Source organism: Aptenodytes forsteri, unplaced genomic scaffold (genome assembly GCF_000699145.1).
Source record: "Aptenodytes forsteri isolate BGI_AS27 unplaced genomic scaffold, ASM69914v1 Scaffold66, whole genome shotgun sequence".
Taxonomy (NCBI): Eukaryota; Metazoa; Chordata; class Aves; order Sphenisciformes; family Spheniscidae; genus Aptenodytes; species Aptenodytes forsteri.
The window spans coordinates 2,113,908-2,126,991 of NW_008795131.1; the positions used below are offsets into that span (position 1 = coordinate 2,113,908).

Genomic DNA, 13,084 nt, shown 5'->3' on the forward strand with positions numbered 1-13,084 from the left:
AGACTGTGGCCTGCAGTCCCATGTCATTCTTGTTTCCTTCTCCAAGGTAGTTGTGTCAAACCACACCGGGCTTTTTTCAGAGGCAAAGGTGCAAAGCCACCTGCAATGCCAGTTTATATCAGAGGGAGCAGCAGATACCCAACGCTGCTGTAAGAAAATGCTCCTGTAAATATTTTAGGGAATAATCTATCCGAAGACTGTTTTGGGATATGATGGATCTCTAGGCTGTGTTTTGTTTTCCTTCTCTCTTTGCAGATGCTGCTCAGGGAGTGGTGGAGAACAGAAAGCATATGCTGAGTAACAAGAGGCAAAAGAGCATGACATTGCTTGTTTTTGTTCAGTCACGCTGAGAAAAGCTCACTGTGGTATGAGGTTGGAGAATGTGTTTAGGTCTCTCCTGAGAAAAATACTTAACTGATGTGCTCTATTCTGACTTGCCTTCAGCTCTGTTAGAGCAGATAAAGCTCTGCAGAGGAGGGGCAGATGTATTCAGCACTGCTTTCCACCCTGAAAGCACAACTGCTGGCAAAGCAAACTCCTCTGCCCTGACCATGGTATGGGGCTTATCTCCAGCTCTAGCTTTTATGCTAAACATCCCACAGCTGCTAAGCACTGGTCACGTCGGTATGGTTGTGTGCATTCAGCCTCGCCAGTGGTCATTGAGTGTGTGGGCTGTGCTATTCTTCAGGTGTGCGTGAGTGGGAGGGAGGAGTAGGTGGTGTGTCTGAAGAGTAATTTAATATATGCATTTGTGTGTGTGTGGGTACATGTGCATATAATCTTGTAACAACACATCACAGGCTTGGAAAATATCTCGAAAATCCCAGGTCAGCCATTCTGTGTGAAATTGTAGGTTCTCTCTGCTTTTAACACTGAACTGGGGGCGGGAGCCTCCGTATTCTTTTGCTGTTAATGCTTGATTGCTCCCCTGTGTGTGAGCCGCTGTGGGACGTGTGCAGGGACTGCATTCTCTCCTTGCTTGAGATCGTGAAGAAGAAGAAAAGAGCAGGAGGTGTTCTGGGACAAAATGGAAATGCAAACCCACAGCATGTGTGGCACTGAGCAGAGCAGGGAAAGTAGTTGGTAAATTGAAGATGCCAGGGTTTAAGGATTTCTTCTAGGGATGATCCCTTTCAAAAGTGATCACCTTGACTAATGTAGTAAAGGTTTAAAAAATTGTGGGCGACACTTCTGTCTGTCCTTCCTGTCTCAACCCTCTTTCTCTGCCAAACCTTTCCTGCAGCCTCCCATCTTCTCCATGCCTCACTTTGCTGTACAGTCAGACTGTGCTGCTGAGCATTATGCTGAATTGTTAGAGCCTTCACCCTTTTTATACTTCTGTTCCGTTGCACCGAAAGAAATCTGTGCTTCGTGTGGAATTCCTCCTCTCCTGCCTGTTGTAAGCACTGAGTTTTCAGACTCTCTCCAGAAATTGGATGGTCAGAGAGGAGGGAACTGGTTCATTGCTTGTAACCATTTTGGCTCTCAAGGCTGACCTGGGGTTTGGCAGGAGATAGCTGTCAGTTCTCTTAACGTGGGTTAGTGTTTCTGTGCCGGGGGGTGAGTGTGGCGTGTGTGGCACGTGTGAGCTCAGCGTAGGGAGAGAGAGATCGATTTGCACAAGCTGCGTCCCTGCCTGTGTAAGAGGGCCAAGGCCGTGCAGCCTGTGATGCCTCCGTGCCTGGCACAGAAGCAGAAAGCTCTGTGTGTCAGCAGTAGATAGCAAGCGTAGGTGTGGCACACTGAACCACGGGCACTGCTGGGGTAAATGTGCTGTGGATAGAGACTGGAGCATGTGTTTTCTTGGGAACTGCTGCACAGTTGGCAGGTGATATACCTTGCCTGTTATTGTATTTGATTTGTGTTTGCCAAACAGCATTAAACACGTTATCTCTGCCCAGCAGGTATGGTTTCAAAGCTGGCAAGTGTCTGTTCTGGGGAAGGTAAGTATTAATACCTGGAAATTTATGCGTTAGGGCTTGTGAGACACTTGCTCTGCTGGAGAGCAAATCCAGCTGGAGAAAAGCTCGGTACATCAAGACTAGTTTTGCCTCCACTGAAATCTTCTGGCTGTGTCTGTCCCTTGGTGCTTTCCATTCATCTGAGCTGCTGGTAGGACTCAGAACTGTTTAGCTGCAAAGTCCCTTTTGGGGATGTGTTTCTCCCATGAGCGTGTGGAAGTTGGCTCTTGCTGCCTTTACTGATCAGTTCACAGTGAAATTGTCATTGAACACAGGGAACCACTGGTGTGACCGTGCTGGTTACAGGAGCTGCAGGAGGAGATCTGCTGCAAGAGTTGCTGTCTTAAACATCAGAGAATGCAAACAAGCTGCTATTGTAGGCTGTAGTTATAAATATCAGGCTATTATGGAGGCAGATTTAATGAACGAAATGACTTGCCACTATTCATGCTGATTGTCGCGTGGGTTTTTGTTTGTTACCCCATTAAGAGGTAAAAAAAAAGCAAATGTAGCTTCTTTGTGTCCTTTAGAGTGGCTTTCTGTGTCAGTACTGCAGCATTGGAGCTCTAGAGATGATGGGGCAGAGATTATTCTTACAAACAACACTTTTCTCTAGTTTGAAATGAAAAATCAGAACTGACAAAGTGTCTCTGGCTTTTTTTCAGAGTACCATAAATTCTAAACTTCCAGCCTTGTCTTCAAGGCATTTGAAGGTATTTAGTGGCTTATATTTTATGAGGATGATGGTATGTTTTTATTGCTGTCTGTGGGTGATAGTCTGTCTGCTTCCATTGTGTGTGACACCGGCGGATCACCTCTGTTTTGCTTGCCAGACAAAAGTGGCCCTTCGGGATGGTTAATAAGGCTGTGCCAAGTGCTGCCCTGTGCTTTCTTGAGGGTGGGGTGGCAGCTGTGCTCAGTGCTGGTGTTTGCTTCTTACAGGTGTGATCCCTGCCTCTCCTCCCCAACCTGGTGCCATGGCTGACACGATTTTTGGCAGCGGGACAGGCCAGTGGGTGTGCCCCAACGACCGGCAGCTGGCACTGCGTGCCAAGTGAGTCCTCGCCACCCCCCTCCTCTCCTTCCAGCCTCAGCTCTGGCCTGAACGGTTTCCCATTATCTGTGTGGAGCACTGGCCCACCAGCCTCATCCACAGCCTGGTTGGGAGGCAGGAATTTGCCTGTCACGCAGACCCCTCTGTACCCTAGAAATGTGCTGCTTGGGTGGGACAGGAGCCTGCTAAGCTGGGGCTCGATCCTTGGCTGCTGCCCGGAGCTGCCCGCCTGCAGTGGAGTTTGCAGCGCAGCTGGTGCGTGGTGGGAGTCCATCCCACCAGCCCTCCCCTGGGTGAAAGGAAGGGCTTGGAGGCAGGCTCTTATCTGTGCAGCACCCTAAATATAATTGATAGCATCCCCCAGCTGCCAGCACTCTTTTGTTTTAGGAACTTGTCATTTGATCTCATTTTCCCCTGAAGTTAAATTACTGCATAACCTAAAGACAAAAGGGATGAAGATGAGTCAAGCACTAGAACTGCATTTGTTTCTTGGATGCTTTCCTTCTCTGGCAGCCAGTACCATGCCGCTGCCACCTCTGCTCTTGTCTGAACCCCTGGGGTCAGCCCGCTGCAGAGTGTTAGAAAACAGGAGGTCACCCTGCGTCCGAGGGGACTGCCTGAGTGTGAACAGTGCACGCCACTGCCACTTCTCCAGCCTCTACCTGAAAGCCTTATTAAGACAGCTGTGTCTGATAGTGCCCTGCATTCTGCTAGCAGCCATGACTTTATCCAGTGACCTCTAAACCCCTACTGAATGGTAATTAATTGAGCTGTGAAAGCTCCCGCCTATCCCCAAGTGAGCTAAGGAGAAATGTCAGCTGCTGTATGTGAGGCACGGAGGGAAGTGGCTTGCTAAAGTCCTCGTGCGGGCCTGGGTTAGACCAAGGGAGGAAGTTGCCAAATTTGTATTTCCAAGCGTGCCTGGTGATTTGTGTGTTTGAACTGAGGACCCTAGAAATGTGTGATCTGGAGGGAGGAGGGTGCAGGTAATCCCTGTGTTTTGGAGTCTGCTGTTGGCATTTGTGGTGTCTGGCATCAGTACCCACCTCTGCAAGGGTACCCCCAGGATAGCCACCCCTAGGTGCACTAGTTTTCTTTATGGGCTGAGTCAAACAGGAGTGAGGACATGGAGTGGTAAAATACAAACTGGAACAGAAAGGGAAATGAGAGGGCAGGGAGAGACAGCGCAGAGACAGCACTCAGTGCTGCTGGAGGAGTGACGTGGTGATCTGGTCAGTGAGAAGAGACTCCTGCTTTGGGTGTTAACCAGGGAACAGGCTTCTCTGATGGAAGGCTGACACAGACTCTGTGTGCCTGGCAGGTTTGGCCTGTGGGGCAGGTCAGGGGATTTGCGCTTTCCTTTCACAGCTTAATTCTAACCTCCACCCCCTCCCACAGGCTCCAGACGGGTTGGTCGGTGCACACGTTCCAGACTGAGAAGCAGAGGAAGATGCAGGCTCTGAGCCCACAGGAACTTGAGGTCATTCTGGAAGTCATCCGCAAGGCGGAAAAATTGGACATCATCGAGCAGCAGCGCATTGGGTACAGTCACGTTCATTTGTCCCCTTCCCTCAGAAGGAAAGGTCAGTGCAGACAGAGGAGTGGCTCTCCCAGCTGCCTGAGCTCAGCCTCCATCAGTCAGAGCATCCCTTAGGTCAGTTATTTTCCCCTCCCATGTTGCTTGTTTGGAGGTGATGAACATTGCGAAGGATGTGATATTTTCCTTCTCTCCATGTCTCAAGCCTTTCTCGTACCTTCTTTGAGCCTTGGGGTTTGCTGTGGTTGCAGCCACTGACACAGTCCCTGGTAAATGCAGCCTGTGCTAAGGCAGCTGCCCCAGCGGCCCTGGAAGAGGCTGGGGAAGATGCTGAGCTGTGCAGCTGCACCCACTGCTAGTGGACGGCACGGCTCAAACCGCTGCTGGCAGCACAGTTAGGTTTTCCCTTGTCTGCTGCAGCCCCCTGGGATTTTGCCTGGAGCAGTGAATGAGTTCATGTTCTAGTTGGCTGAGCCCTCTGGAAGGGGTTTGCTAGCTTGAATTATTTAATTTATGGGCATCCTTTTGCTGCTGCAGATTCCCATGTGCTTTCAGTCCTGCTGGAGGTCTGGCCTCAGCTGTGTCTGTGGTTGTCCTATACTGACGGCCTTTAAAGCCGGGGAGTTTGGCAGTCCTAACACAGCATTTCCCAGCAGGGTTAGGTGTTCGTGAGACAGGAAGCCCCAGTGACTCCCATCCTGTGTCCAGCAGGCCCAGCTTCCTGCCCCTGCGCTTTGCTCTGTCCCTGTGCAGTGCACATTAGTGAGTGCTAACGAAAACTGACAGTGATGTTTGTGTGATATATACGGGAGACCCCAGCAGCGCCAGAAGCAGCCAGCGACCCTGAGGAGCCGATCGTTCCCGTGCGGTTGTTGGTATAGCTGCAGAAAGCGATAGCCTTGCTGAAGCATTCTCTGAAATGCCTTTGTTAACTCCTGGGAGTTCTCTTGTGCTGAAGTCAAGGATCATAAATCCACTAATGATGGCTCAGCCTGGCTGTGCTGTCTGACCTCATCACTATAGGCAGTACCTCTTTCAAACAGACCTTGCCTTCCTCTCAGTATGGGACTTGGTTGATGGGACGTTAGCGCTAATGAGAATGGGGTTGCGTGGATAGCAGGATTGTGTTTCCTCCCTGAGCCGCATGCATGCGCATGGCTGCGGCTAGTCACTGCCTCTGATAAATGGCCTGGCTGTTATTGTTCCTGTCTACAAATGGATGCCTGAGAATTGCCAAGCAGTGATCTCATGACAGCAGCCTTGCTCTGCATGCTCTCCACATCCTGCATCCTAATTGCTTATCCTGCCTTCCTTCCCTTTCGTAGTCCTGCTGCCACGGACATTGTGCATACATACGGGCTTCCTGTCTTCCAAGCGGGCTGTCGAACGAAGCAGGGAGCAGTTACTGGCATTCCTGTACTGCAGCCGGGCTCATTTTGGTCTGATGGCTTCAGTCTGGCCTTCCTGCTTCTAATGGGATGTGGGCAAGTCATGTGCCTGCAGTGCTGCTTTCAGGGGGTATATGTAAAAACGGAGCAGGGCTTGGCAGGTCTAAGCCCTTTCCCGGTGCTGTTTGACTTGCCCTGCTCCGAGCACTAAAAGCTTTTCTTGCTCTACAAGCAGGAAATCTTCGTGCTGAGGCTGTGTGGCCCAGGTGACACTGAGCTCCTGAAGGGTGTGGGACCAAGCCCCTCTTGTGAGCTGTCTGCCCTGCACCTACTAGCTGAGTCAGGCCTGTCAGTGGTATTTGCAATTTTGATTATTCTGGGCTTGGTTAGTGTCGGTAGATGGACTTACAGGGGTTTGTATCCCCTGAAGACTGAGAGCCAGCTGATAGGAAACACTGAGTGCAGAGGCTGAAGTGAAAGTACATATGGTACCAGCAAGGGGCCCAAAACTGCACAGAAGCAGCAAAGGTAGGCTGAGTCTGGAGCACACGTTGGCAGCTTTTTGGCATGCCTCAGTACCATGTGCTTCAATTTCCAAGGTGATTACTGTGACCTCTGCTCTGCCTCTTCCCCTGCAGGCGCCTGGTGGAGCGGCTGGAGAACATGAGAAAGAACGCGATGGGGAATGGCCTTTCTCAGTGCCTGCTCTGCGGTGAACTGCTTGGGCTGCTGGGCAGCACGTCGGTCTTTTGTCAGGATTGCAAAAAGGTGGGTTTGGTCACACAGGTTCTGCCTGTTTCCGATAGCAAATCTGTCCAGAAAAGGCCCCCAGGCCTCTTGGAAGCTAGGTAGCTCTGCAGAGTTATTTTAGCCCCACTTATCTAGGTCGGTGCTGTCAGACCATCAGGTTTTCTCTTGCACCCTGGTTATCTTACTCCTCAGGATCCTAAAGAGCCTAAACTGCACTTAGTGCTGAGATGGGGTGCATCAGCCCCCTCTGCATCTCCCACTCTGGGGCAGAAACATACGTCCTTCAGAGGCAACTCATAAAAGGGTCTGTGTGCTTTACTGTTATTTACTGCAAGGTCTGCCCTTAGACCTTCCAGTAACGTGTCTCTTCAGAGGACTCAAGTCAATCTTCAAGTTCCAAACCAGTGTAAGGTTTCCAACCCTGATGCATAAATAAGCCTGTGCATCAATGACTGCCTGTGTTTGTGTATATTGTCGGCAGGACTGCACACATGCTGTTCGAAAGGCAGCATCAGTTTGCAGGGAGACTGCTGTCCTGCCAATGCCCTGGGGGACGACTGTTGCTTGTCTAGACTCTGCAGCCAATGGGTTAATCTGTATTACTGTGGAGATTATGATCTCCAAGGCAACCACCTTATCCTCCCTCTGCTGGGAGGCTGTTTTTCCTGCACCTGAAGCCCATCTTTCCCTGGGGAGATACCTCTGTAAGTGGCTTTGCCTCAGCGTGTTGCCTGGGGAGAGGTGAGGGTACCTGCTGGGTGCAGGAGTGTTTCTGACTTGCTGGTGGTAGGGTGGAAGGGAGAAGCCTGTGCTGACTCTGTCTCTGGTGAGTACTGGAGCCAAGGAGACGTTTACCCGTGTCACCCACCCTGTCCCATGGAGCCCACAGGACAGCGCTTAGTAAAACCTGCTCCTTTACCATGGAGTGGTGCATGTTGGCACCTCTGTGGTTAAGCAGCCATGCAGGCCACGATGGAGAACCTTTTGTGCTGGCACTGCTGGAGTTTGTGAGATGCAGTTCTCATGCAGAGCAGGCTGCTGGGCTGGGCCTGCACTGGTCCACGGTTGGCTGCAGCACTGCTGGGCTTAGAGCTCTTGTAAGAGAGGAAAGGGAGGTGCCCCAGCATCCCTCCATACGTGCTCGCTGGGCAGGGAGCTGCTGTGAGCTGTGCTGCCTTTGCTGTCGAGTGAGTTTCTCCACTAGATCCAATTTGCAGAAGTAGCTTGACTGAGGCAGGGGTTATGCAGAGGACTGTTTGTAAGGCAGTGACTGGGAAAGTAAATGCAAATCTTTGAACCCCCCCTGAGTCCTAAGCCAGGGATAAAGTAGCTTTTTAGGAAGGGGTGGGGAAGGAAGCAGCGGTAAAGTACTGGGAAGTGAAAGGTCTGGTTTAAACAGGAGCTACAGGGCAGCTCTCTTGGAGAGGAGCATGGGCTCTGTGCACACGTGTCTGTGGAGAATAAAGGGCTGGATGGCAGACAGGAGACGGCTAACTGTTTCCTGAATTTCAAGCACATGGAATAACAGGATGTGCTGTATTCGTACCTTCTTTCCTTGGTGATTCCGCTCTCACCTTGTCTGAAGCCAGCTAGGTCACATTGCCACAGCACTTTCTAACCTTCTTCCTGTGAGCCTTGTACACTAATGAGGAGGCAAAAGCTGGCACGGACACTTCCCTGCCCTGTCCGTTTGCAGTTGCAGGTAGTAACCCCTCCAGCTAGTGGGGCTGTGTGAGCCCAAGGCTTCGGGAGGGCTGTGACCAGAAAACCCCAGAGAAGGGCTGGGGTTTTTTTTGTGGTTATTCCCTTTATGTGTGGAGTCTGTTGGGCAGTTCAGGAGGATTCATATCCAGGTTGATTTAAGGTGAGACCCTACTTTTCCAGTGTGCATTTTGCAGCTGCTTTCAGCTTGGCTGCACTTTTCAGCTGTGTGCAAGCTCAGGGCAATGCTGACTGGGTGCCCTGGGCTTCTCCCCTTGCTGCTTTTTAATGTTGTGGAGTGAACTTGGGGAACAGTCAACCCTTCAGCAGAGCACACAGAGTGGACTGTTACTTTAAGCTTGTTCCCTCTCGTCCAGGGATATCCATCATTCGTGCAGTGTTGTGTGCAATAAGCAATGACTTGTCAGGGAATTATGGATTTTTAAAGTTCATATTTTTCTTGCTAGCATTGCTCTGTTACCGTCTCACTGCAGCCTAATTCAATAACAGGAATTGTTGTAATGATGCATCTGAAACATAGCAAAGAACTTACCTTCAGCAAGTCCCTTCTGCTAAATAGAGGTTCTGTATTTCTGGTAGCCCGGTGGATTTTCTAAGCGCCACTTTCTGTTTTATGAAGAATATTTTTAATATTAGTTTTTATTATCTTAGAAATACATGCATTATGGCAAGACAAAGATTTATGCAAATCCAGATGTGTTAACAATAGCAGTAGTTAGACAAAGCATAACATGTCATTTACCATGCAGAGGGTATCAGTATCATGTATAAAAGGTGAAGTATAAGTAGGAGAAGAAAAGTGCTTTATCTTGTATTTAATGAGGAATGGGGCTGCGTTTCATGTCCTTGATTTTTATGTCTTCTTCTGAGGGGTTGTGAGTGATGCTCAATTTTCCAGCTAGTCTGCAGAGAAGGGGAGGAGGAAAGCCCCATTTTATTATGGAACTTTCAAAATTTATGGCTAGGAATAAAATCGCTTGGAAAACTTCCACTAGAGGGAGTGTTTGAATGTGCTATACGTGTGGGGATTGGGATCTTTGAGGGTATTTAAGACTGAGTTGCTCCCTCAGGTTTTGGTTTGAGGGAGGGAGAATTTGGGGTATTTCATGTGGTGTCTGCTAATTGTATCTGCAATCCCTCTTGGCTTGGGTAGCACCATGTTGAGTATTGATGCACCAGACCCAAGAGGTTGTTCCTTATTTCTCTGGGAGGATGAGGGCGAGGACAGGAACAGAGAGATGGAGAGGAGCACCAACCTCTGTGGGGCTGGTGGTGCTGCCTTCCACTTTCTGTGCAGCATGAGTCAGGGACAGACATGCCTCTGGGCTACGCTGACCAAAATAGTTGGGTGCGTTTATTCATGCAATGAAGCCATTGCCTCAGGTACCATCGTTCTGCCGCTGTCCTCCTCCAGACGTGGGCACTGAGGGCTGAGTGAGCCACTGAGACTTTCGTCCCTGGACACAGACCTCCTGGCTCAGAGGAGAAGCAGCCTGGTTAGGGGGATATGTAAAACCTTAGCTGGGGAGATTAAATTCACGTCTCTCTAAGCAAGGTTTTGCTCTCCAGGGCCCTCTTGTGAGTGGCATTTGCTCTGTGAGGATCAAAGAATTATCCAATTTCTCATTCAAGCTGTAAGCCAAGCCTGATACACATCAGCTTCATTATATAATATTAGGTGATTCAGGTTGTAAATGGCTTGTAAGGCCAGCGGAGACATGAAAGTTCCCTTGTGCAGCAACAGAGGCCGTGCGGCGCTATCAAGCATTCTGCTCAGGAAACGTGCATGTAGGCACGGTTGTGCCCGCTTCCTAAGCAGCCGCAAATCAATAGCTTCTGAGTGCGTGCTGAAATGGAGGGGAAGCTGTGGGGTTTAAGACTACGTATGTGAGGGAAGGGAGGAGAGGATTTCCAGTCTTGCACAAACTCGTGCTTGTTTTGTACTTGGTTACAGCTGCTTTCCATGCCACAGTGATTGGGTTTTAGGATTTAGAGGAATAAAAAAAAAACGTCCTAGAAATAGCCTATTGGTCATGGGGTTTGATTTGCCCTGGCCAGTTCTTTTCTCACCCTGCAGTCAAGGGCTGTGCTGTAGATTTGCCTTTGTCTCATGTCCATATAGACCTGAAGCAGCTTCCTGCGATCAGTGGTTCTCCAGGATAAATAAGAAAATTGTGCCATTTTTAGGTTTTTAAGGAAAGCAGAACAGAACTGCTGGGACAGATGCTTCTTGACCTTCTCTCTCCGAGGGCTATATGGCTGTGGGGAGTTGCTAACGCCACCTTTTTTTTTTTTTCCGTTTTTTCTCTCTCCTTGTTTCAGAAAGTTTGCACCAAGTGCGGAATAGAAACCTTTGGAACCCAGAAACGTCCTCTTTGGTTGTGCAAGATCTGCAGTGAACAGAGAGAGGTAAAATGCAACTGTGGAGAGATGGGGCTCAGCAGCGTGCACCTACCTGCCCCAAGTCTGTGCTGAGTGTGCGTGGGCTCTTCCCTGTGCCTGTGCACTGGGAGGGGAGCTTGGAATGGGGTTTGGGAGGCTTGGCTGGAGGCCAGGCAGGCTCAATGAATACACACAGCGATGACAACTTTGGTTTATGAGAGGGTGGAGGGAAAAAACCACACCAGCCCCTGCAGCCTGTATGGCTTTGTGGAATTTTTATAGCTGTGGTCATAAAGAGACTGTTACCTTTTGCTGCTGCACTGTCCCTCCTAGTTCTGTGGCAAATAAACTTGGCTAACACTGGTTCTTTAATACAACCAGAGAGATCTATAGCGTAGCTGCAATATTTGTCCCTCTAAAAATAACTAGGATTGCAGCTTTTAAGTCTGTTTTCCTCCCTGCCTGCAAAATCCCATAACTTGCCAGTGTGTGAGACTTCTAATGTAGGTCTCTAAATTTTTATATCCTTCATCCTTGACTTTACACTGCAAAAAGTAATGGCCTGCCTCAATTCTTGTCTGCCAACCAGCATCTGCCAACATCAGGGCTCGCTGCTCTACAGTGAAGTGAAGTCAGTGAATTTGTTCTGTGATTGCAGAAGGATTTTTCCTTGTTCCCATCAATTTATTTTGGGCTTTTGCTTGTGGTCCTTGAACATCAATCCAGTGCAGCTATTTCTGACCACGGCAACTAACTGTGAAACCTGGGTGCTCTGCTAAATCAATTTTTGAAGTGTAGTGAGAGCATTTGTGCAGGTGTTTGAGATGCTGAAATTTTTTTATACTAGTTGTGGAAACTTAGCATTGCTTAGGTTTTACATAGGAGGGGATTGTCTGTGTGGGAGCACTTGCGAAGTTCATGTTCAGGTAGGATGAGGGGTACATGGACACTGCTGGCCTTTAACTTTTGAGCAGCAGTGTGGGTAGGGCAGGCAGAGAGCGTTCCAGCTCCCTGGATATTGCTAATAATTTGATACACTGAATCATCCAGATGTTTTGAATTCCAGATGGAGGTCCCAAAATGGAGGGTGAGGCAAGTCAAGCGATTTTCTGTGTTCTGCAGGGAGATGGGTATGGGACTAAAATTGACTTTATTTCTTTTTTTCTGTTCTTTCTATATTTTTTTTTCTCATCCCCACTGTATAATTGGTTAATTTTTCCTATTTCTTATAAAAATAATGAGGAGCCATGGTCACTAGACAGAGAAGAATATTAACCTGTCCAGTAAGTGTTATGTGCTGCCAGTGTGTGAGGGTACAGTAACCTTCAGAGCTTGCTCTCTCTGTGAAACCTGAGATACGGCCAAAGTGCTTCCCTAATGAAAATGGATGGAACTTTCCCTCTTAGACTAACTAAAAAATAGCCTCATCTTACCTCCCAACCCTAAGCTTCATCTTTATTTTTTTTATTCTCTTTAAGGTCGGTTCAGGTCTGTCTCCTTTCTTGTTTGCGGTGGTGCTGGTGTCCTGACCAGGAGAAGGTTGGAAGGGTCACAGTGTGGACACACAGTCAGGCATCAAGTCATACATCCCCTCTGTCTTCCCACATGCTCTGCTTTTATTTTGGGGGAAGGCAGGGAAGCACTGAGAATTAACAGAAGCCTTGAGGCATGTCAGACAGGGCAAGGAAGTTGAGGCAATATCAGAATAAATGCCTGAAAAGTGGCTTTGATCAGGTCTTTCCTAAGAGTCTGTGTAAGGAAGAGATGAGACTCTTAGACCTCAGGCTGATGGCTGGTACTAGTGCAGTCCCTGAAGCTGGTTCAGGTGTCATGATATTACAGGGCGTGCATTAAATTACCAGGTTTCTTTTAAGGGCTTGTGTTCACAACCAGCTGCTTGTTGCTGTCTGTTTCTGTGATCTGGATCTGTCTTGTATTGCCATCTGCTCTGGACCAAACCCATTTGGCCACGCTCTTTGCTGAAGGTTATATTTGCTATCATCAATGAGTGCAGATGGATGTCTGCTCTTTGGGATCAGATATTCCCATTTCTGTCTAACCTGTGAATCCCCTGCATGGTGAGTAGGTATCAGCCCCATTTTATTTCCAGGCAGGGAGCTTCAGGAAGCCACCGAAGCACTTTGGGTTGTGTGATGCAGTAACAAGCCAATACCACCCTTCTCTCCCCATCTCAATGCACAGAGTGACTGAGCAAGGTTCTTCTTTAGCCCTTGCCAACAAAGCACGTGCTTAAAGTAGGCTTGTCCCGGGCCACTGGCAACACCTCCCA

General features: G+C 49.0%; 1 protein-coding gene across 1 annotated transcript in view; it reads left to right on the forward strand.

Annotated features, from left to right (window-relative positions):
* Window positions 1-323: 323 nt before the first annotated feature.
* The window catches only part of RPH3AL (rabphilin 3A-like (without C2 domains)), a 34,872-nt gene continuing 22,111 nt past the window's right edge, over window positions 324-13,084 (forward strand). The window contains exons 1-6 of the mRNA XM_019471791.1: window positions 324-365; window positions 1,905-1,943; window positions 2,904-3,015; window positions 4,414-4,557; window positions 6,579-6,708; window positions 10,735-10,821. Coding sequence (XP_019327336.1) covers window positions 1,907-1,943; window positions 2,904-3,015; window positions 4,414-4,557; window positions 6,579-6,708; window positions 10,735-10,821 — 510 coding nt within the window. The 5' untranslated portion in view covers window positions 324-365; window positions 1,905-1,906. The remainder of the gene's footprint in view (window positions 366-1,904; window positions 1,944-2,903; window positions 3,016-4,413; window positions 4,558-6,578; window positions 6,709-10,734; window positions 10,822-13,084) is intronic.